General features: G+C 45.5%; 1 protein-coding gene across 1 annotated transcript; it reads right to left on the bottom strand.

Moving 5' to 3' along the window:
- Positions 1 to 876: 876 nt before the first annotated feature.
- NXF2 (nuclear RNA export factor 2) lies at positions 877 to 21,917 on the bottom strand. The gene is made up of 22 exons (XM_015461560.3): positions 21,778 to 21,917; positions 20,273 to 20,370; positions 12,987 to 13,170; positions 12,397 to 12,550; positions 11,707 to 11,790; positions 11,491 to 11,595; positions 11,299 to 11,379; positions 11,089 to 11,158; positions 10,853 to 10,941; positions 10,626 to 10,733; positions 10,331 to 10,440; positions 7,671 to 7,707; positions 7,225 to 7,293; positions 7,084 to 7,139; positions 6,852 to 6,959; positions 6,675 to 6,733; positions 6,454 to 6,569; positions 6,279 to 6,321; positions 5,573 to 5,645; positions 4,849 to 5,031; positions 1,266 to 1,326; positions 877 to 1,132 (listed from the first exon to the last, which is right to left on the bottom strand). The coding sequence occupies exons 2-22, from the start codon at positions 20,340 to 20,342 to the stop codon at positions 1,088 to 1,090; spliced, it is 1,905 nt and encodes a 634-aa protein (XP_015317046.2). The 5' UTR covers positions 20,343 to 20,370; positions 21,778 to 21,917; the 3' UTR covers positions 877 to 1,087.
- Positions 21,918 to 23,184: the final 1,267 nt, after the last annotated feature.

Below are 23,184 nucleotides of genomic sequence, written 5' to 3'. Positions count from 1 at the left end.
TTACAGAAGTGCAGAAAATAAGTTGTGTACCTTTCAACTCTTGCTTGCAATTCTGTACTGCTAATTGTGTCAGTGAGAAAGGTCACACAGACTTGACCATAATGTTAGATTTCGTGTTATTTGTTTGGAAGTGAAATGAAATGGCTCAACCCCCTCAAGCACCCGATGTCCGCTCTCTGAGAGATGCATGGGTAGACAGGCTGACTCTCCCCTACTCTAAGGTACTGAAGTGAGATCCCTCCTACAATGCACCTTCAGAAAGGGGGAGAGGGCAGTACAGGGGATGAATGAGAATCCCTATGGAAGCATGGTGAGAAGTGTGAAAAGGCCCATTTCTCACTCGTGCATGCATGTTCACATCACTTCAGTTGTGTCCAACTCTGTGTGAACCTTTGAACTGTGGCCTGCCAGGTTCCTCTGTCCATGGGATTTTCCAGGGAAGAATACTAGAGTGGGTTACCATGCCTTCCTCCAGGATTTCTCATTCATCTGTATGACAATCTTGAAACGTTCATAGTATGGTCTTTGGAAGTAATTAGGAATAAGAAGTAAAACATGTACGTCCTCATCTTCTTTCCTTCTTTCCACTGCCCTCACTAGCCAGTCGGCATCCCTTGCAAAGCCTCTGTTGTTCCAGGTCACATGCCTGCTTCTGAGAATCTCTAGGAAGAGCATCTGGGTCACACCACCTCCAAAAACCAATCCCTGGAAGCATATCATGTCTCCTCTCATCATAATTTATTGACATCAAGCTTGATGTATCTGCCAGGGACTACCAAGGGGAATGTGAGTCAGGGAGGAGGGCAGGACTTTTCAGGCCTGGACCCACTGGCTCATGATTGGGGCAGGGAAGAGCAATGCAGGACACATAACATATAACATTCATCATCACTCTTTATTATGAAAACAAACACAACAACAATGAGTGAGAGAAATATGCAGAACAACTGACTCTCAGGATATGTTAACTGGCATATAATGTAACTGACTTCTTGGTCAGTCTCCAACCCCAGTCACTGGCGTGGCCTGAGGCTAGAGAGAAAAAGACGATGTGGATGAAGCCAAAGACGACATCCAAGGGATCCTTTTAGGGGATTTCTTTGAAGGCTTCTTCTGGGATCTTGCCCTCAGTCTGGAGGGAAGGAGTTGGGGTGTTAAAAAGCCAGTCCCCAAGTTCCATTCCCAGGCCATCCGCCTCCACTTTCTTGGCCTCCCCAAAGGCTCAGGAACGTTTATCTTTAATCTACTTGATTCCCAGACCTCACCTTGAACATACAGAAGACTTGACCAGCTCTGGTGTAGTTCCAGTCATTGTCCTGAAGGCACCTGTGGTGGGAGAAGAACAGGTGCTCTCCATTAGTACCACAATACAGACACGTTGACATTGCAATGCCACCACTAAATCCATGCCACTTTCTTGCTGGGACACATGGACCAGTGTGAACACTATGTGTAATGATGAAGAAAGACCAGTGAAAACCAAATCATCTGTCACTAGCATTCATGCCCACTGGAGTTTAAAACAGAAAAATAGAGTTGTGCAAAAGAACAGGGAATTCAATATATACTGATCAAGATATTCAAGAAAATGACAAATGAAAAATTATAAAGTACTAGTTTCCAACTGTCTTTTATTGAGATATAATCACACATCATACAATCACACATAAAAATCAGTGCTTTTTATTAGTCAAAAGATTGTGCACCTATAACATCTATCTAATTCCAGAATCATTTTAACACCTCAAAAAGAAACTCCTTAACCATTAATGATCCCTCTCTATTCCTCCCCTTCCCCTGGCAACCACTAATATCTTTTGGTCCCTGTGGATTTGACAATTATGGACATTTCCTACAATATCTGACTTCTTGTGACTGGCTTCTTTCACTTAGCATCATGTTTTCAAGGTTCATCCATGTCATGACATATATCAGAACTGTATTCTTTTTTATGACTGAATAATATTCTACTCTATGGATGTACCAGTTTTATTCATCCATTCATCAGTTGTTTCCATATTTTGGCTATTATGAATAATGCTATTCCTGAATAAGTTTTAGAGTGAACATATGCTTTCATTTTTCCTGGTAGATACTTAGGAGTGGGATTACCGGGTGATATGGTAACTCCATTTTAATATTTTGAGGAACTTCCAAATGTTTTCCCGAAGTGAGTGTTCCATGTACCTCTAATATATGAGCATTCTAACTTCTCCACACCTTCCCCTATGCTTATCTTTTGTTTCATTGATTAAAGCCATCTTAGTGGATGTGATGTGAGTGGTTGTTTTGATTTGTATTTTCCTAATGATTAATGATGTTGAGCATGTTTTCATGGGCTTGTCGGTCATTTGTATACCATATTTAGAGAAATATCTATTCAAATCCTTTCTCCATTTTTAAATTGGTATTTATGTTTTGATTGTTGACTTGTAAAATCCTACAATATTCTAGACAGTGGAGCTTATCAGATATGAGATTTGCAAATATTTTCTCCCATTTTGTGGGTGGTATGTTCACTTTCATGATTGTGTCCTTTGATGCACAAAAGTTTTTATTTTTGATGAAGTGCAATTTATTTGTCTCTTTGGCTGCTTGTGTTTTTGGTGTCACATATAAGAAACCAGTGCCTGATTCAAGGTCATGAAGATATACACCTATGTTTTCTTCTAAGTGCTTTTAAAAATTTTTATTGGAGTATAATTGACTTACAATGTTATGTTAGTTTCAGGTATATAACAAAGTGAGTTTATATATATATATTTTTTCAGATTATTTTCCCACATAGGTTATTACAGAACATTGAGTATAGTTCCCTGTGCTATACAGTAGGTCTTTATTAGTTATATATTTTATATATAGCAGTGTGTAGATATTAATCCCAATCTCCTAATTTATCACTTCTCCCCACACTTTCCCTTTGGTAACCATAAATTTATTTCAAGATCTGTGTCTATTTCTGTTTTGTAAATAAGTTCATTTGTATCGTTTTTATTAATTTCACATGTAAGTGATATCATATGATATTTGTCTTTCTCTGTCTGACTTACTTTACTTACCCAACCAAAAAATGGGAAGAGGATCTAAATAGACATTTCCCCAAAGATTATATAGAGAAAGCCAAAAAACACATGAAAAGATGCTCAACATCACTAATTATTAGAGAAATGCAAATCAGAATGACAATGAGGTATCACCTCACACCAGCCAGAATGGCTAGCATTAAAAAAATCTATGAACAATAAATGCTAGAGAGGGTGTGGAGAAAAGGGAACCCTCCTACACTGTTGGTGGAAATGTAAATTGGTACAACCAATATGGACAACAGTACAGCCTTCACTTGTGGCTCAGCTGGTAAAGAATCTGCCTGTAATGCAGGAGACCTAGGTTTGATCCCTGGGTTGGGAAGATCCCCTGGAGAAGGGAAAGGCTACTCACTCCAGTATTCTGGCCTAGAGAATTCCATGGACCGTATAGTCCATGGGGTCGCAAAGAATTGGACATGACTGAGTGACTTTCACTTTCACTTTTCAAGAAGGTGCCTTAGAAAACTAAATATAGAACTATCATATGATTCAGCAATCCTATTCCTGGGCATATCCAGGGAAAACCATCATTCAAAGAGATACACACACCCCAATGTACATAGCAGCACTATTCACATTAGATAAGCTATGGAAGCAACATAAATGTCCATTGTCAGAGAAATGGGTAAAGAAGATATGGTACATATATACAATGGAATATTACTCAGTCATAAAAAAGAATGAAATAGTACCATTTGCAGCAACATGGATGGACCTAGAGGTTATCATACTAAGTGAAAGTCAGCAAGAGTTTTTACACTTGTAGATTTTATATTAGGTCTTTGATCCATTTTGAATCAATATTTGTATATGGTCTGTGATAGGGGACACAATTCTTTTTTTTTTTTGGTATGTGAATACTCATGTGTCCCAGCACCATCTGTCAAAAAGATTATTTGTTTTTCCTCCATTAATTAATTTGGCACCCACTAAAAATTAATAAGCTACAAATGTCAGGGTTTACATCAGAACTCTCAATTCTATTGCACTGATCTATCAAATGTCAGTGCCATGCAGCCTTGATTATAGTATCTTTGTAGTAAGTTTAGAAATTGTGAGGTCCAGGACTTGTGAGTCCTCAACATTATTCACTTTCAATATTGTTCTGACTATTCTGAGTCCATGCACTTCCATGTGAAAATTGAGGATCATTTAATCAATTTCTGGAAAGGAGCCAACAGGGATTTTTTGCTATGGTATAGACTCTGTAGATCACTTTGAATAGCACTACAATCTTAATAATATTAAGTCTTTCAACATGAACACAGAATATCCTTCTGTGTTTGTTTTTAGATTTTCTTTAATTTACTCCAACAATGTTTTGAAGATTTTAAGGTACAGTTTTTTTACTTCTTTAGTTACATTTTGCTCTAAATATTTATTCTTTCTGATACTACTATAAATCAAATTGTTTTCTTAATTTCAATTTAGGATTTTTTCATTTTAAGTGTATAGAAATATAAATGAATTTTGTACACTGACCTTATATCTTGAAATTTTACTGAACTTATTTATGTATTTTTACAGTTTCTTAGTGAATTTCTTAGCATTTTCCATATAAAATATCATGTCATATGAGCATGTACTGTTTTTAGAATGCTTTACATATATAATCATAAAATTTGTTTATCTTTTTCACGAGCTTACTTTTTTGCAAGCAAAATATCCAAATACTTATTTTTCCAAATTTCCTGTGTGTTGCCATTATTAATTCCATCATTCTCCCAGCTCCCCCTTATCTTCATGCACACATAATACTCACTTCTGAGACCACTGACAGTTCATCCCAGACTGAGTGGAGAAGGCTTGTACCATTTGCTGCTGTTCCTCGGACAAAGTGGCCACGGAGCTGGTGGACGGTGTGGGCACTGGGATGGAGACTGCACTCTGGGTGTTTTTAGGCCTGGCTTCCATCACAAATAGCTCATCATTCACTATACAAAGACTGGAGGAAAAATACACATTTAGACAAGTGATGGATGGACAACCAGCACCCCCAATCCTGACTGCTGCCACTGCCATTCAGCAACCAGATTCCTTCCATCCCCCTCCTGTGTCTGTCCCCAGGCTCCCTGACTGGTTCTTCTGCCCCTCACACAGAGCCCACCTTCAGAGAGATTGTCTACCAGCTTCACTCAATGGATAGGTTGATCCCCAACCCACAGACAACTTCACGTTTACCCTGAACAGCAGCCCAGTACACTACAGTACAGGAGTGTACAGTCTGATCCCCATTTTCAGAAGACACTGAGTCATGGAGAGGTCATGTGACTTGACCAAGGTCACACAGAGAGTGTTGGGTCAGGGAGAGAACCCATGTGCCAATTCCAGAGTCCATGCTCTTCCTAACCACTAGGCTAGATTGTTCCTTGGAGCTCCCTGCTGGCTTTCCACAATACTGAGTAAACGTAAGGTCTGCCCCACCACATGTCCAGGACCCTGAAACCATGCTGGATGGGTCATTCTGCCCACAACACGGCTCTCACCTTGAAGAGCTGGTAGGGGTAATGATGAAGGTCCGGGTGAAGGCACGCACACACTCCTGAGACCCTCCTTCCACTTCAACAACAAACAACAAACAATACCTCTTAGAGCCCTACATGTTTACAGGCTCCCATGGTGGACCCCAGTCATGCTGAGGGGACAGCTATTCATTTGGGGAGCCACGGTGTCAGGAATGGGGAGGGCAACTGTAGGAGCTGTCTGCTCCTGGTGTACGTGTCCCCATGACAACCACTTCACAAGTTCATGGGATGCATTTTTCATAGCTGCCCAAGAGGTGGACATTATGACCCCATTTTGCAAATGAGGAAACTGTGGGGTTAAGTAATGGCCCAAGTTCTCAGTGTAAAGATCTGAGATGGGAACCACCAAACTCCACAGCCTATGTCCATAATGCCCAGGGCAGGAAGGCAGACATGGACGCAGTTCAGATCTGGGTTGTCTATGGGAAGACTGAGGGCTGGAAGACACAGAGGGGAAGGGAGGGGAAGGGAAGGAAAGAAGGGGAAGGAAGGGAGGGGAAGGGAAGGGCAGTGAAGGGGAGGGGAGTCCAGGGGAGGGGACATAATGAAAGGGGAGGGGAGGGGAGTCGAGGGGAGGGGAGAGAAGCTGGAAGGGCTCTTGAGCTGGGAGCCTAGCCAGAGGAGGAAACAGTGGGGCATCTGGGCAAAGAGGGCTACACACACTTACCTTCCTTGAACATCCCGTTGACAGAGAAACAGAGCATCGTACCCTGAAAAGGAAGAGCCCAGGTAATGTCACCCCTTCAACCTCTTCCCCACCTGTGGCTTCCTGCCTGACCATCCCCCTACAGGCTCCCCACCCCGTCACTGCCGCCCCACCAAGGGAAGAAACAAACGCTCACTGTCTGGAACCACATGTCCACCAGGAAGGAGCTGAGGTCATGCTGAGTTTTGGGCAACATACAGAGGGCACGCACAATGTCACTATTTGTGTGCTTCAACTGCTGGACACGCAGGTCTGTATGGGAGGGGAAGAAAGCAAAAGTCAGGGCTGCCACGCCCTGGACCCTATGATTGGCTCCCTCACCACTCTTCCTGCCCAGCCTTCCCACCACACACTCACTGGGGTCCTTGACCTTCTTCATATTCCTGCTGTCCTTGAAGTACGCACATAAGCTGCTTCTAGGAGACAGAGGAACAATGGGTGGTGGTCCAGCCAGCAGGGATGTTAGCAAGAGCTGGCCTGTGTCTGATGGGGAACCACACAGCCTGAGGGAGGAGTCTGGGCAGTGATACTCACAGGCCTGGATCCTCAGAGTGGAATGGAATGGTCAAGGAGAAGCAGGCCTTGTGGTGGTAAGCACTGAGAAGGCCATATCGGTTTCCAGAGTCATAGATCAAGTAATATCTGTGGAACAGCAACGAGGACAGGCTGTCAGTGATCCAAACCCCAAAGGAGACCTGCGGTTTGGTGGCCTGACCCAGACTCAGCCCTTTCTATTCCTCATGGTGCCAAGTCTAAGTGAACTTACTGCTTCAGGAATTGAAGGATCATATTCTTCAGTGTGTCAGGTTCTTTATTGTTTTCCTGGAATCAAAAGGCATTTGAGACTATGTAGTGGATAAACCCATACCTGCAATAGCCCCAAATATTCTCTGATCCTCTTCCTCACCTTGCTGGGCTTTGTTGCACAGGGAGGGTGACTGTCAGTGACAACTGTTGAGGGTAACTCCTGGCCATCCTGTAGAATGGAAGAGGAAGTCAGGAGTGGAGACCAGAGGGGTGACCCCGGATGATCAGGGAAAAGGATGATCCCAGGACACAGAGGATAGGAGGTAAGTTGTAAAAGGGTCCTAGAAAGTCCATAGGCAAGCTTACAGTGGGTGTCTTCATCATGATGTCTTAGAGGTCTCTAGTATTATATGCAACTTTTATGTGTCTGTGTATGTGTTTATGGATATTTTTCCAGTGAGCATATCCATGTCATTTTCAAGACTCCATATCCCCTAAAGTGGTCAAGGGTCTGATGCCAACACATAATCTAGGCAAGACCCAAAGGGCTTGAGTGTAGGAGGTCTGAAATGTTAGTAAGATACAATGATTTACATAAGAACTTACCAGGCGCAGTAACTTTGGGAAACATTCTATGACGGCACTGTCCAAAACCAAAAATAGAGAAGAGATGATTGATAGTTCAAGGCTGTAATGCCTAATTTGAATTAAAACATTAACATGATAAACACAGATTGGGGTGTTCTTGCCCATTCAGCAGCCCCTTGTACCCACCTCAACTTCTGATTTTGAGGGTTTTGGGTTGACTTCCCTGTTGAACACTGAGTATCTCTCATCTGACTGAAAGGCACCATCTCCTCATCTCTCTGAGTACCTTAAGTTTAATATTCCTTCCTCCTCTCATTCTCCCGCTCCTTTCCCCTGGGTAGCTCCCACCTAGACTGTCCTGACTCCCTTCTCCTGTGCCTCAAGGACGAGCACTTCAAATCCAGTCTGCAGGCCTTCCTCTCCTCCCTGCCTTCCTTCCTCTAGGGCCCAGTGAAGGCTGTGGAGAGAAGAGGGAATGGGAGGATGGGAGCCTGGGGCTTTGCTACCTCACTGGGCATCCAGCACTCTGCCAAGTCAGGTCACACCTTAGGGATGGCCCAGGAGGCTGTGGCAGGGAGGTGAGTGAGGTGGGGCTCAGGAAGGATGAAGACAGAAGGAGAGTGGAGGGAGGAGGGGAGAAACAAGGGAGACATAGGGGCTCAGAGACAAGGGAGAGAGAGAAAGCAAAGGGAAGGGAAGGGAAGGAAACTCTACCATGGTGGGGCTCAGGGGAGAAGACAGAAGGAAGAGGAAGTAGTGCCCCTGCTGCAGCCCTCTCCTTCCCCTGCCCTGGAACACCCCAGGCACCCCAGGTAGTAATGGAAACTATGCACATGTTGGGCTGGGGGCCAGCCACTAGATGCTTCTTGAAGCTTTGACACCTGTGTGAGCTCGGTCAGACCTGGGCATGGGAAACAGAGTAGCCATGGGGGTAGATCTTAAAGGGCCAGGTCCCGGTTCAGTGTGGAGCTGAGGGTCTTTGGCCCGCCCTCATGATCACCACTTTCTGTCCTGATGGCCTCTGCACCTGTCTGAGTTGGATCTTTCTCGGAGGAATCACACGTGTCTCAGGCTACCGGGGGTTCCTCTGGAGGACAGGCAGGATGATGTGACGTGTGCAGGGAGGGAGAGGCGGTGTCCCCCGAGAGGCCTGTCCTGCAGTCTCCTCTAACTCCTCTGCCCCCTGCCTTCCTGTCCTGCCGCAGGAAGCTCTCTGCACACTGGCAGTGGCCAACTTCTGGCCCCTTGACTCAAGGAACCCTGCTTTTTCCTAAGAAGGATCCAGCCCCTGGCTTTGGGCCAAGGGAATGGATGTCATGACAGCAGCCACCCAGGACCTCAGCCCCCAGCACTGGGCAGGAAAGCCCCTGTGTAAACATGGAAGAGGAGGGGAACACTTTTGGAGGTAGAGGGAGAAGGACCCTCTCTGAATGGAGGAAGGAAGCCCCATCTCAGCATGGAGAAGGAAGGCCCATCTCAGCATGAGGCCCGGACTTGGAGGACCCTTCTCAGTCCAAGGCCCAGCAGTAGGGTCAAGTCTGGTCACTCCTGGTCTCGGTGAGGGAGAGGAGCCCTGATTCCTGAACCATGCTCTTGGGAGGCCCTGGTGGAGAATGCTAGGGGCAGAGAACCAGAAGCAGATTTCTGAGACCTGAAGAGGTAAGCAGGTCAGAGGAAGGAAATTCCTCACGGGTAAGGGACACAATAACCTCAGATATGCAGATGACACCACCCTTATGGCAGAAAGTGAAGGAGAACTAAAGAGCCTCTTGATGGAAGTGAAAGAGTAGAGTGAAAAAATTGGCTTAAAGCTCAACATTCAGAAAACTAAGATCATGGCATCTGGTCCCATCACTTCATGGCAAATAGATGGGGAAACAGTGGAAACAGGGGCAGACTTTATTTGGGGGGGGCTCCAAAATCACTGCAGATGGTGACTGCAGCCATGAAATAAAAAGATGCTTACTCCTTGAAAGAAAAGTTATGACCAACCTTGACAGCATATTAAAAAGCAGAGACATTACTTTGCTAACAAAGGTCCATCTAGTCAAGGCTATGGTTTTTCCAATAGTCATGTGTGGATGTGAGAGTTGGACTATAAAGAAAGCTGAGCACCGAAGAATTGATGCTTTTGAACTGTGATGTTGGAGAAGACTCTTGAGAGTCTCTTGGACTGCAAGGAGATCCAACCAGTCCATCCTAAAGGAGATGAGTCCTGAATATTCACTGGAAGGACTGATGCTGAAACTGAAACTCCAATACTTTGATCACCTGATGCGAAGAGCTGACTCATTTGAAAAGACCCTGATGCTGGGAAAGAGTGAAGGCGAGAGGAGAAGGGGATGACAGAGGATGAGGCATCAGAAGGGGATGACAGAGGTTGGATGGCATCAGCGACTCAATGGACATGAGTTTGAGTAAACTCTGGGAGTTGGTGATGGACAGGGAGGCCTGGCGTGCTGCAGTCCATGGGGTTGCAAAGAGTCGGACATAACTGAGTGACTGAACTGAACTGAACTGAACTGAACTGAAGGAACACAGAAAAGAGAAGGCAGAGCCTATGATCCTCCCAGAAGATCATGGCTGCCACCTTTGGCAAAGAGGTACTGTCAGTAATAGTTTAGGCCCCCATGGGTAAAGGTCACCAAGAAGGGTTGACAGGATGGTCTCACACAAACCTTAAGTAGGTGGACTGGTCTGGAAATCTGTTACACAGTGGGTTCCCTCGCAGCCACAGCTCTTCAAGCTTCAGCCCCTTCATCTTGTTCAACTCCCACATAGAGTTCAGCTGAGAAATATGGAGAAGAAATTGGAAAAGGAATCCCAGGGCAAGAGAAACAACCAGGCCCCTGCAGCCCAGCCTCCACCCCACTCACCCCTCAGGTGCCCTCATCTGCCTCCTGTCATCACTCTGATGACCACAACCAACCCCCCTACTCTCATCCCAACTTTGATCTGACTCCCTCTTCTTACCTCATTGTTGGAGAGGTTCAGTATCTTGATTGTGGGGACCATGTGCACAATGTCAGACAGGCCGTCCAGGTGGTACAGTTTGTTGCAGCTCAGGTTCAAGGACAATAGCTTTGGGTGAAGAAGAGTTAGAGTGAAGGTTACTATTCTGGATCTTGGAGACAAATCTGTCCTCCACCCCATCTCTTCCACCCCCTACCATAATATCAGAGCTGGGCCTTCAGCCTCACCTCAGGGAAGTTCTTCTTGATGATCTGCAGGGCAGCAGCCATACAGTTTCTTTGATTCAGAATTATCTCAATATCATGGCCCATCAAGTCTTCAGGAAGGAGAGGGGAGGGAATCAGAACACCAAGTGGGGTCCAGGCCCATAATCAGCCCCTCACCACATTACCATCCCCAAGACTCCCTCTAGGAAGACCCCCTCTGCCCACACCCACCCTCAAATTACTACTGTCAGCCATACTTGGGTCAAAGCGGAGCTTCTGGAGGTCAAGAGATTGCTGGGAGACATCAAATCGTTTGTTAAAGGCCAGCTGCAGAGACAGAGAGAGGGAGAGAGCCACTCTGAGACTGTGGTGGTGGCAGGGAAATCGGGGGTGAGAGGGATGGGGGGCTGGGGGAAGAAGAGACAGAGGTGAGTGTTGGCATACAGGATGCCTTGAGTTGGCATTACCTTTAACTTCTCCATTTTTTCTGGTCTCAACTTATTACGCACAGAGTAGGGAACAGCAGAGGGGTTGACAAAGATAGGTATCTGCAGGAAGAAGAGGTGGGGTAAGCAGCAACTCTAGTTCAAGAAGACGACTAGCCCCAGGCCTGTCCTCCTGTCCCAGGATGCATTATAGGCAATGATCTGGACACACACCTTTTGGTTCTCTTCATCATAGATCTTGTAGCTTACATCCATCAAGGCGGAGGCAGTGCTAGCTTTCTGCACGAAGAATCGAGCCCCATTTTTCACATAGTGGAACTATAGGGATTAAATGCAACAGCAATAGTATCAGAGGCCAACAGACCCTGCTATACCAGATCTCTCCCCCTTCCCTGTGCCCACTCATCTGGCTTCAGCATCCTCTCTTACATCCACTGGAGTAAAGCAGACACTGCAAAGGCTCTGGATTGAGTTCATTAGCCACATCTTGTCATACTTTTTCCCATGAGGAATCTAAGGATGAAAAGAGGGGTTAGGACAGAGGACAGATGACAGGGAATTTAGCCTGGAGAACAAACCTTTTCCTATTCTTTTCCAGTCTTCTACTGAGCTTGAAAGGGCATCTAAAGAAGGGACCACTGGTATGATTTTTTATGTTTGTGCATAATATGGATTTCCAAAATACTCCTCTCCAGTCAAAGCTCTCTGCCAATTAATCAAGGTGTTAGAGATGATCTTTCTTTAATAAAGTTCCAGGAGATCCTACCTAGTGCAGATACTGCTTGCCCCTCAGACAAGGTCTCCAGAGACTCGGCCCCCCATGTCCCACACTCAGCTAGCCAAACTGAGACCTCTAGTGCAGAGCTGCTCCATATCCTAATCAGTAGTTTATGTCTTTGCCTTGAGATAGTCTCCAATGTTCTCCTTACAGTCGGTCTGTTCCCTTTATATTGCTTCTCTGAATTTTTCCTTAGATGAACAAGACTGTTAACTAAGCAATAAAATGGTCAGATTACAAACTGTCCCCAGCAGAATAAACTAGCATCTCAACATGAGAACAACATAACTCCTCCTGATTTTTCTCTCCTTCGCATTCCATACTTTTTTCAGGATACTCACTGTGACCTTAAACCAGCTCCCTTGGGCACCATCTTGTGTGTTCTCCCTCATTTTTCTCATCACAGGTTTTCCATTTCCCCACACAGTAACACAGATATTGCCTTCTCTGCGCCATCTCACTCTCCTCCCGTTGCCTCGGAAGGAATAGGGAAAGCTGACATGGAGAGAAGAAGAGTGAGTGGCCATAAGTGCTAAGAGAGTCTTCTGTACACACTCGTCTCTTTGACACCAGCACTACAGTTTGGATCATTGTTTAGTCACTAAGTTGTGTCTCACTCTTTGCAACCCCATGGACTGTAGCCCACCAGGCTCCTCTGTTCATGGGATTTCCCAGGGAAGAATAACGGAGTGGGTTGTCATTTCCTTCTCCAGGGGATCTTCCTGACCCAGTGATTTTACCCTCATCTCCTGCATTGGCAGGTGGATTCTTTACCACTGATCACCAGGGAAAACTCAATTAGGGTTGCACAACCATTATTCCACTTCTAGCATACTTCAGTTTTACAGTGAGAGAAGGAAAAGAAGTCCACAGGGAGAGCTGGACTGTCCCAGGGGCTGCTGTGTGCAAACCCTGCTGCCTGGTCACTTACTGTCTTTCTTTGGGGCCCTCATGGACATTCCTCATCACCATACTTCCATCATCATCAGAGTGGTGTGAAGGCTGAGTCTCATATTCATTATCTTCATAACGAGGGCTCCTCTTGTCAAAATCATCTTGGAAAGAACTCCAACCTTCATTTCTTCCTTCAGGTGAACTATCACCACCTCTGTATTCTGAAAAGTGGAACAAAAATACAAGTTTGAACACACATCAGTGGCCTACTCACCATGTACAATGTCTTAGGCTAACAGGCAAGCAAAATGCCAACCTGGCCTAAGGGTTCAATCCCACACACCCCAAAAGGAAACTCTTCTGTCAGTTCAGACGCATACTCAGTCCCTCAGTCCTGTCTGACTCTTTATGACCTAGCAGCCCACCAGGCTCCTCTGTCCATGGGATTTCTCAGGTAAGAATACTGAAACGGATGCCACTTCCTCCTCCAGTGGATCTTCCTGACCCAGAGATCAAACCTGTGTCTCCTGCATTGCAGGCAGTTTCTTTATCTGCTGAGCCCTCAGGGAAGCATTATCTGAGAGATGGCACTATCATGGGAGAAATCGAGGAGAAGCAGGATGAGGAAGAGGAGAGGTTTGGAATGCAGGTGTTTGGAATACACAATAGTTATACTTTCATGTCCATGCTTTACTTGTATAAAAAAGTTAGGTCAGAGTTTTACTAGGTTCTTGAGGGGAAGCACTATTACTATTGACTCGTTACCTAACATAATAGAAACAATTATTGATAATTAGATCCACCTGTCTTCTCTCTGATTCTTAAACTACATCACTTTGGACAATTCACGAAACTTCTCCTGATCTCAAATTACTTATAATATGTAAAAGTCAAGGATTAAAGCTAAATACCACCACAATCAAGATATAAAGCATATACTACACTCCAAATTGTTCCCAGTTAATCTTTTCATCTCCCAGCTCCATATAAACCTTTATCTGCTCACAGTTTCTATATAGTAGTTTTGCTTGCCAAAAATCCTAGAAGTAGAATTTCTTGTAAATGGAATCATACATACTGTATACCTTTCCATCTGGCTTTTTAAATTCAGCATAATGTTTCTGAAATCCAGTTATGGTCTTTCCTTTTTCATTGCTGTGTAATACCCCACTGTATGGGTTGTAGCTCTCAACCTTGTTTACACAGTAGAGGTACTTGGGGAGATTGAGAATATCACCAGCACCAAGCTATACTCAAAATAATTAAAGGCACCCACATTTTCTAAATTCTCCATGTGACTGCAGTGTACAACCACAGTTAAAAGTCACTGTGTTAAAAGTATCAGCTTTGGGCTTATGGTCTTTCCTAGTGGCTCAGACTATAAAGAATCTGCATGCAATGCAGAGACACAGGTTCAATCCTTGGGTCAAGAAGATCCCCTGGAGAAGGCACTGGCAACCCATTCCAGTATGTTTGCCTGGAAAATTCCATGGACAGAGGAGTCTGGTGGGCTACAGTCCATGAGGTCACAAAGAGTTGGACACAACATATTTGCCAGAGATCCTAGAAATGGATGCCACCTCATTTTGCTAGCTTTCCACTCTGTTGTTTTAGGGACCTGGTGATTCCATTAGCTTAAATAAGAGATTGAGAAACTATAACCCATAGGCCAAACCTGATCTTTGGCCTGTTCTTCTAGGGCCTGCAAGTTAAGAATTGTTTTTACATATTTGAATGGTTAAAAAAGTAATAATTCTTGACATGCAAAAATTATTTGAAATCCACACATCAATGTCCATATACAAGGTTTTATTGGAACATAGCCATACTTGTCTCTGGAGGCTTCCACCCTACAACAGCAGAGTTAAATAGTTACAAAACAGATAAAATGGTCCTCAAGGCCTCAAATATTTGTGATCTGGCCCTTTCCAGGAAAAGTTTGCTGAGCTCTGGCTCAGAGCGAGTGTCTTTAAAGCAAATGCACAATAACTGTGGTAAATGGCTGATGATCCCTTTGGCTAAGCCTGGGAAAAAGATTTACTATGGTTCCTTGTGACTTCACTGTAGGGTCCCTTCCTCAGTAGTTCACTCATTCATGGTATTCTGGGTAAATGTGAGAACTGAGTAAGGGATTACCATTCACCAACAAGACAGCTCAAATCACCAGATCTAGAGCTTGATTTACTTATTTTTATGTTATTCTATATCTTATTATAAATAAATATTTATTCAAATTTTATTTATTTATACATGGATCAAATGCAACTTAAGGGTATGTTGAGATATTTCAAGATCCAAGGGATCTATTGATCACTTAGCTACATTTAGAGAATGAAAGTGAAAGTCGCTCAGTCATGTCTGACTCTATGTGACCCCATGGGTATAGTCCATGGAATTCTCTAGGCCAGAATACTGGAGTTGGTAGCCTTTCCCTTCTCTAGGGGATCTTCCTAACCCAGGGATCAAACCCAGGTCTCCTGCATTGTGGGCGGATTCTTTACCACCTGAGCCACAAGGGAAGCCCAAGAATACTAGAGTGAGTAGCCTATCCCTTCTCCAGCAGATCTTCCCAAACCAAGAATTGAACTGGGGTCTCCTGCATTGTAGGCGGATTCTTTACCAACTGAACTATCTGGTGGTCAAACCAATGTGACTCCCCTTCCAGTCTTGCTGTTTATCAGATGAACTGCACTCACCTTGAGGCAGGCAGTTAAGTGCTCCTCCTGGGCCTACAATTCCAGGACCCCATCATACCCACTGAAATGAGGGTGACCATGTCAATGGCAGGGTCTACCATCTCATCTGTGTATTACACAAGTCAGCTACTTCAGAACACTTCAAAGATGAAGATGCCCCCCTCACTAATATGTTTCTCAATGCTATGGGGAAAGGATTGACCTCTGAGTTCCAAATAGCAGGTGCTTGGTCCACTGACACATTGATTTCAAAGGTATTTCAATTCAAGTGATTTCAGGTGATAACTCTTGAGCCTGCTGCTGCTGCTGCTGCTAAGTCACTTCAGTCGTGTCCGACTCTGTGTGACCCCATAGACATCAGCCCACCAGGCTCCCCCGTTCCTGGGATTCTACAGGCAAGAACACTGGAGTGGGTTGCCATTTCATTCTCCAATGCATGAAAGTGAAAAAGTGAAAGTGAAGTCGCTCAGTCATGTCTGACTCTTAGCGACCCCATGGACTGCAGCCCACCAGGCTCCTCCACCCATGGGATTTTCGAGGCAAGAGTACTGGAGTGGGGTGCCATTGCCTTCTCCAAAACTCTTGAACCTGAGTCCCTCTAAAATCAAAATTCATTTGTCAAGTTTATGACTAACTTCTCTATCCAAAACTTCATTCCCTCTCTTGTCCCACTCATGATCTCCTCAGGACTGAGAAGTATACCAGAAAAGGGGGGTTTGAAACTGAATAGAAACATGCAGGGCCCTCCTGAGGACAAAAGCCCCTCTGTCTTCCCTGTTTCTTGTTTGTAGAAAAAGGCTTTGGGCCCCTCAGTCTTCCCTGAGTTCCAAAGAACAGACTCAAGCAGTTACTAATTAGGGAGGTGAGGGAATGCAGAAACAAAGGGAAAGCAGTCAAGAAACAATAGTGCAGGTCAGTCCCAAGATGGCAGAGGAATAGGATGGGGAGACCACTTTCTCCCCTACAAATACATCAAAAGATAACCTGCATGTGGAGCAACTTCCACACAACAACTTCTAAATGCTGGTGGAGGACCCCAGATATCCAGAAAGGCAAACCAATCTCTTCGAAATGAGTCTTGATGTTAGTCTAAAAGGGGGACAAAAACCCTAAGGCAGAAGGCTCACCTTCAGAACTTTGGACAATCATAGAACTCCTAACCCCAGGGAACATTAATAGATAAAAGCCCACCCAAAAGCCTTCATATCTACACTGAAATCAAACTCCACCCAAGAGCCAGCAAGTTCCAGTGCAAGACACCCCATGCTAATCCTCCAGCAAAATAGGAACACAATCTTGAACATTAAAAACAGGCTTCCTGAAGTCATACCAAATCCAGAGACACCCCCAAACTCATTACTAGACACTGCATTACCCTCCAGAGAGATGAGAGCCAGCTCCATCCACCAGAACACAGACACAAATCCCCCCAATCAAGAAACCCTCACAAGGCAGTGATTCAACCCCACCCACAGGGAACAGACTTCACAGTTAAGAGGGACTATGACCTTCCAGCCTGCAGAAGGGAGACACCAAACACAGCAAACTAAACAAAATGAAAAGGCAAAGAAATATCCAGCAGGTGAAGGAATATGATAAGAACCTACCAAACCAAACCAAAGAGGAGGAGATAGGGAGTCTACCTGAAAAAGAATTCAGAATAATGATAGTAAAGATAATGCAAAATCTTGAAAACAAAATAGAGTTATGGATATATAGATTAGAGACACGGGTTGAGAAAATGCAAGAAATGTTTAAGAAGGAACTAGAAGAAATAAATAGTCAATTAGTAATGAACAATGCAATATGTGAGATTTAAAACACTCTGCAGTGAACCAACAGTAGAGGAACTGAGACAGAAGAGAAGACAAGTGAGCTAGAAGATAGAATAGTGGAAATAAATGAAGCAGAGTGGAAAAAAGAATAAAAATAAAGGAGGACAGCCTCAGAGATTTCTGGGACAATGTTAAACGCTCCAACATTTGAACATAGGTGTTCCAGAAGAAGGAAACAGAAGGAAAGGGCATGAGAAAATATTTGAGGAGATAAAAGTTGAAAACTTTCCTAAAATGGGGAAGGAAATATCCACCCAAGTCCAAGAAGCCCAGAGAGTCCTATATAGGATAAACTCAAGGTGAAACACACCAAGACACATATTAATCAAACTAACAAAAACTAAACACAAAGAACAAATATCAAAAGCAGCAAGGGAAAAGAAACAAATAACTTACAAGAGGATCGCTATAAGGATAACAGCTGATTTTTCAAAAGTAACTCTTCAGGCCAGAAGGGAATGGCAGGATATACTTAAAGTGATGAAAGGGAAAAACCTACAACCAAGATTACTCTACCCAATAAGGATCTCATTAAGATTTGAAGGAGAAAGCAAAGCTTTACAGACAAGCAAAAGCTGAGAGAATTCACCACCACCAAGCCAGCTCTTCTCCTTGGAAGAAAAGCTCTGACAAACCTAGACAGTGTATTAAAAAGCAGAGACATTACTTTGCCAACAAGGGTTCGTATAGTCAAAGCTATGGTTTTTCCAGTAGTCATGTACAGATGTGAGAGCTGGACCATAAAGAAGGCTGAGTGCCTAAGAATTGATGCTTTCGAACTGTGGTGTTGGAGAAGGCTCTTGAGAGTCCCTTGGACTGCAAAGAGATCAAACCAGTTGATATTGGAATATATTGGAAATAAAAGCAAAAATAAACAAATGGTACCTAATTAAAATTAAAAGCTTCTGCACAACAAAGGAAACTATAAGCAAGGTGAAAAGACAGCCTTCAGAATGGGAGAAAATAATAGCAAACAAAACAACTGACAAAGAATTAATCTCAAAAATATACAAGCAACTCCTGCAGCTCAATTCCAGGAAAATAAACGACCCATTCAAAAAGTGGGCCAAAGAACTAAACAGACATTTCTGCAAAGAAGACATATAGATGGCTAACAAACACATGAAAAGATGCTCAGCATCATTCACTAACAGAGAAATGCAAATCAAAACCACAATGCGGTACCATTTCACGCCAGTCAGAATGGCTGCTATCCAAAAGTCCACAAACAATAAATGCTAGAGAGAGTGTGGAGAAAGGGGAACCCTCTTACACTGTTGGTGGGAATGCAAACTAGTACAGCCACTATGGAGAACAGTGTGGAGATTCCTTAAAAAACTGGAAATAGAACTACCATATGACCCAGCAATTCCACTGCTGGGCATACACACTGAGGAAACCAGAATTGAAAGAGACACATGTACCCCAATGTTCATCACAGCACTGTTTATAATAGCCAGGACATGGAAGCAACCTAAATGTCCACGAGCAGAAGAATGGATAAGAAAGCTGTGATACATATACACAATGGAATACTACTCAGCATTAAAAGGAATACATTTGAATCAGTCTAATAAGGTGGATGAAACTGGAGCCTATTATACAAAGTGAAGTAAGCCAGAAAGAAAAACACCAGTACAGTATACTAACACATATATATGGAATTTAGAAAGATGGTAACAATAACCCTGTATGCGAGACAGCAAAAGAGACACAGATGTATAGAACAGTCTCTTGGACTCTGTGGGAGAGGGCAAGGGCGGAATGATATGGGAGAATGGCATTGAAACGTGTAAATTATCATATGTGAAATGAATCGCCAGTCTAGGTTTGATGCATGATACAGGGTGCTCTGAGTTGGTGCACTGGGATGACCCCCCAAAAAATGGCAGCTCTAATTATTAAATAATAACTAATTAGTTTTGAGAAAGTGTGGAAATTGATATAAAATGTGAGACAGTTCATCTGCTCATCCTTACAATTAAGTTGCATCATCTTCTCCAGAGTGGGGCATTTTATTTTGCTTATAAGATTTCCTAATGACTAGCACTTATGCACTTATTTCTTGCCATCATGATATCAGAAACATAAATTGAGGTTATATATAAAAAATGAAAAAATGGAAAGGCTAAGTAAAAGAATCACTAATGAAATAAGATAAAATGAATAAGCAATAAGTAGTTTCTTAATGAGAATAGATTATAATTATCAGTAAACATACATTGTTCGTAGTAAACAAAGGTACAAGGTATTAACATGTTAGAAGAGATTTAGTTTGAACAGGTTCTCCCAAAATGTTTTCTGAAGAACACTGGTACTTCAAATGGTCTGTGGGAAAATGTTCCATTCCCATAGCAATTGAGGAAATTAACTGCTACAGACTGAATGTTTATGTTCCAACCTAATCTCCAAGGTGAGGGTACTTGGAGGTAGAGTCTTTGAAAGGTGATTAGGTCATGAAAGAGGTTCCCTCATGAATGGGATTTGTGCCCTTATAAAGAACCCAGAGAGCTCCCTTGCCCTTCCTGCCCTGTGAAAATACAACATGAAGACAGCCCTTTATGAAGCAGGTAGCAGATCTCACCAGACACTGAACCTGCTGGTGTCTTGATTTTGGACTTCACAACTTCCAGAACTGTGAAAAATAAATTTCTGTTGTTTATAAGCCACCCAGTCCACAGTGTTCTACATAGCAGCCTGAACAAATTAAGTCACTACCCCTTTCTCTGATAGTCAAGTTGCATACTAGCATACTTTATCTTTAAAGTAAGACATTATAAGAATCCTTTTACCTTCATTTTTGTATGTCCCATTGTTCTTTGTTGGATGAGTATTTTTTCGTTGGTGCTTTCTCTCAGACATAGTGTTCTGTAGAACAAATCTTAAAGTGCTGAAACGAGAGAAAAAACAGCTATTATATAATAAAAATACCACCCCTATAAACATCTCTCAAACAATATTTAAATCCCTCACAAAGGTAAACACAATCTCTTATTTGCTGAATTTTACTCCTTAAGTACCATCTATGTGATTCTTATGAAATGCATCACCTATAATTTTACTTAATATGTTTTCCTTAAATAAATTCACTATTTTTTCCACATGACGGAATGGGGTAGTTTTCAAGAAGTGGAATAAGCAATGGTGAGGAGAATCAGAAGCTAGCAGTGTCTGGTTGCTGCTAATGCTGCTAAGTCGCTTCAGTCGTGTCCGACTCTGTGACCCCATAGACGGCAGCCCACCAGGCTCCCCCGTCCCTGGGATTCTCCAGGCAAGAACGCTGGAGTGGGTTTCCAATTTCCTTCTCCAATGCAAGAAAGTGAAAAGTGAAAGTGAAGTCGCTCAGTTGTGTCCCACTCTTAGTGACTCCATGGACTGCAGCCTACCAGGCTCCTCCATCCATGGGATTTTCCCTAAGCCATTTAGAGGTTCCAAGCAGAAAAAGACTATGGCATCCCATCCCCCATGAGTACATGCTAAGTTGCTTCAGTTGTGTCCAACTCTTCAAGACCCTACAGATTGAAGGAAGCCTGCCAGGCTCCTCCATCCCCCACACACTTTGAAAAACTACTGATCGGCAAAGCAAATACAAAAAACAAATTCTGAATCTTCATGTAATGGCTAGTTTCACACTTTTATTGAAAAAATATCAAATTCTTAAAAAATAGTCCCCTATCGATATATGGAACCAATTAAGAGACAGAAATTAAGATCAGATCTAAAATTATCTATATAAATTGGCATCTAGTTCTCGGGTATTGATAAAAACGTGGTCAGAGGAGTGCAACGGACACCACCACGTGGCAGAAAGTGAATACCGAGTGGAGATAAGCAAAAAGTACGGCTTTAATATGGGGGCACTTTCACTTTTCACTTTCATGCACTGGAGAAGGAAAAGGCAACCTACTCCAGTGTTCTTGCCTGGAGAATCCCAGGGACGGGGGAGCCTGGTGGGCTGCCGTCTATGGGGTCGCACAGAGTCGGACACGACTGAAGTGACTTAGCAGTAGCAGTAGGCAAGAAGAAAGAGAAGCAGGGGAAGTCAACCCAGTTTCCCAAGCCTGAGAAGTCCCTCAGATTTGAGAAAAGTCCCTGTCTTTTCCCAAGGGACGCTGAAAGAAGTCCCTCAATCCCTGTCTCTGCGCCACCTGCTGCTCCACCAGTTCTGAGTAAACCTGGTACCGGTGGGCGTCCATCCTACCCAACTAAAACCTCCCGCAGCTGGATATAAAAGTTAGTGGAAAAGTTGGAATCCGAGCCAGAGTCTCCTCAAAGTTTCCCGAGTCAGGACACATACCTTAATTCTAAGGCTTTCCTCACGGAGTCGTCCGACTCCCCAGAAAACTAAGCCGACCTACCGAGAGCCATTCAGAAGGCTCTCCGACCGTTTAAACGGTGCCCCCTTATCGCGCGAACATGGAGCGTCACGTGACTGCGAGATTCGCATAGTGGCGCCACCATGGGGCGTGCCACCATGGGGCGCGCCACCGTCCACCATGGGGCGCGCCACCGTGGGGCGCGCGCCACCATCCACCGTGGGGCGTGCCACCGTGGGGCGCGCCACCGTGGGGCGCGCGCCACCATCGACTGTGGGGCGTGCCACTGTGGGGCGTGCAACCGTCCACCGTGGGGCGCGCCACCGTCCACCATGGGGCGCGCCACCGTGGGGCGCGCGCCACCATCCACCGTGGGGTGTGCCACTGTGGGGCGTGCTACCGTCCACCGTGGGGCGCGCCACCGTCCACCATGGGGCGCGCCACCGTAGGGCGCGCGCCACCATCCACCGTGGGGCGTGCCACTGTGGGGCGTGCCACCGTCCACCGTGGGGCGCGCCACCGTCCACCATGGGGCGCGCCACCGTGGGGCGCGTGCCACCATCCACCGTGGGGCGTGCCACTGTGGGGCGTGCTACCGTCCACCGTGGGGCGCGCCACCGTCCACCATGGGGCGCGCCACCATGGGGCGCGCGCCACCATCCACCGTGGGGCGTGCCACTGTGGGGCGTGCCACTGTGGGGCGTGCCACCGTCCACCGTGGGGCGCGCCACCGTGGGGCGCGTGCCACCATCCACCGTGGGGCGTGCCACCATGGGGCGTGCTACCGTCCACCGTGGGGCGCGCCACCGTGGGGCGTGCGCCACCATCCACCGTGGGGCGTGCCACCGTGGGGCGTGCTACCGTCCACGGTGGGGCGCGCCACCGTGGGGCGTGCGCCACCATCCACCGTGGGGCGTGCCACCGTGGGGCGTGCTACCGTCCACGGTGGGGCGCGCCACCGTGGGGCGTGCGCCACCATCCACCGTGGGGCGTGCCACCGTGGGGCGTGCTACCGTCCACAGTGGGGCGCGCCACCGTGGGGCGTGCGCCACCATCCACCGTGGGGCGTGCCACCGTGGGGCGTGCTACCGTCCACCGTGGGACGCGCCACCGTGGGGCGTGCGCCACCATCCACTGTGGGGCGTGCCACCGTGGGGCGTGCCACCGTCCACCGTGGGGCGCGCCACCGTGGGGCGTGCGCCACCATCCACCGTGGGGCGTGCCACCATGGGGCGTGCTACCGTCCACAGTGGGGCGCGCCACCGTGGGGCGTGCGCCACCATCCACCGTGGGGCGTGCCACCGTGGGGCGTGCTACCGTCCACAGTGGGGCGCGCCACCGTGGGGCGTGCGCCACCATCCACCGTGGGGCGTGCCACCGTGGGGCGT

The sequence above is a fragment of the Bos taurus genome, chromosome X (assembly GCF_002263795.3).
Source record: "Bos taurus isolate L1 Dominette 01449 registration number 42190680 breed Hereford chromosome X, ARS-UCD2.0, whole genome shotgun sequence".
Taxonomy (NCBI): Eukaryota; Metazoa; Chordata; class Mammalia; order Artiodactyla; family Bovidae; genus Bos; species Bos taurus.
Note: the sequence above shows the minus strand (reverse complement) of the source record. Positions and strands in the feature narration are given on the sequence as shown.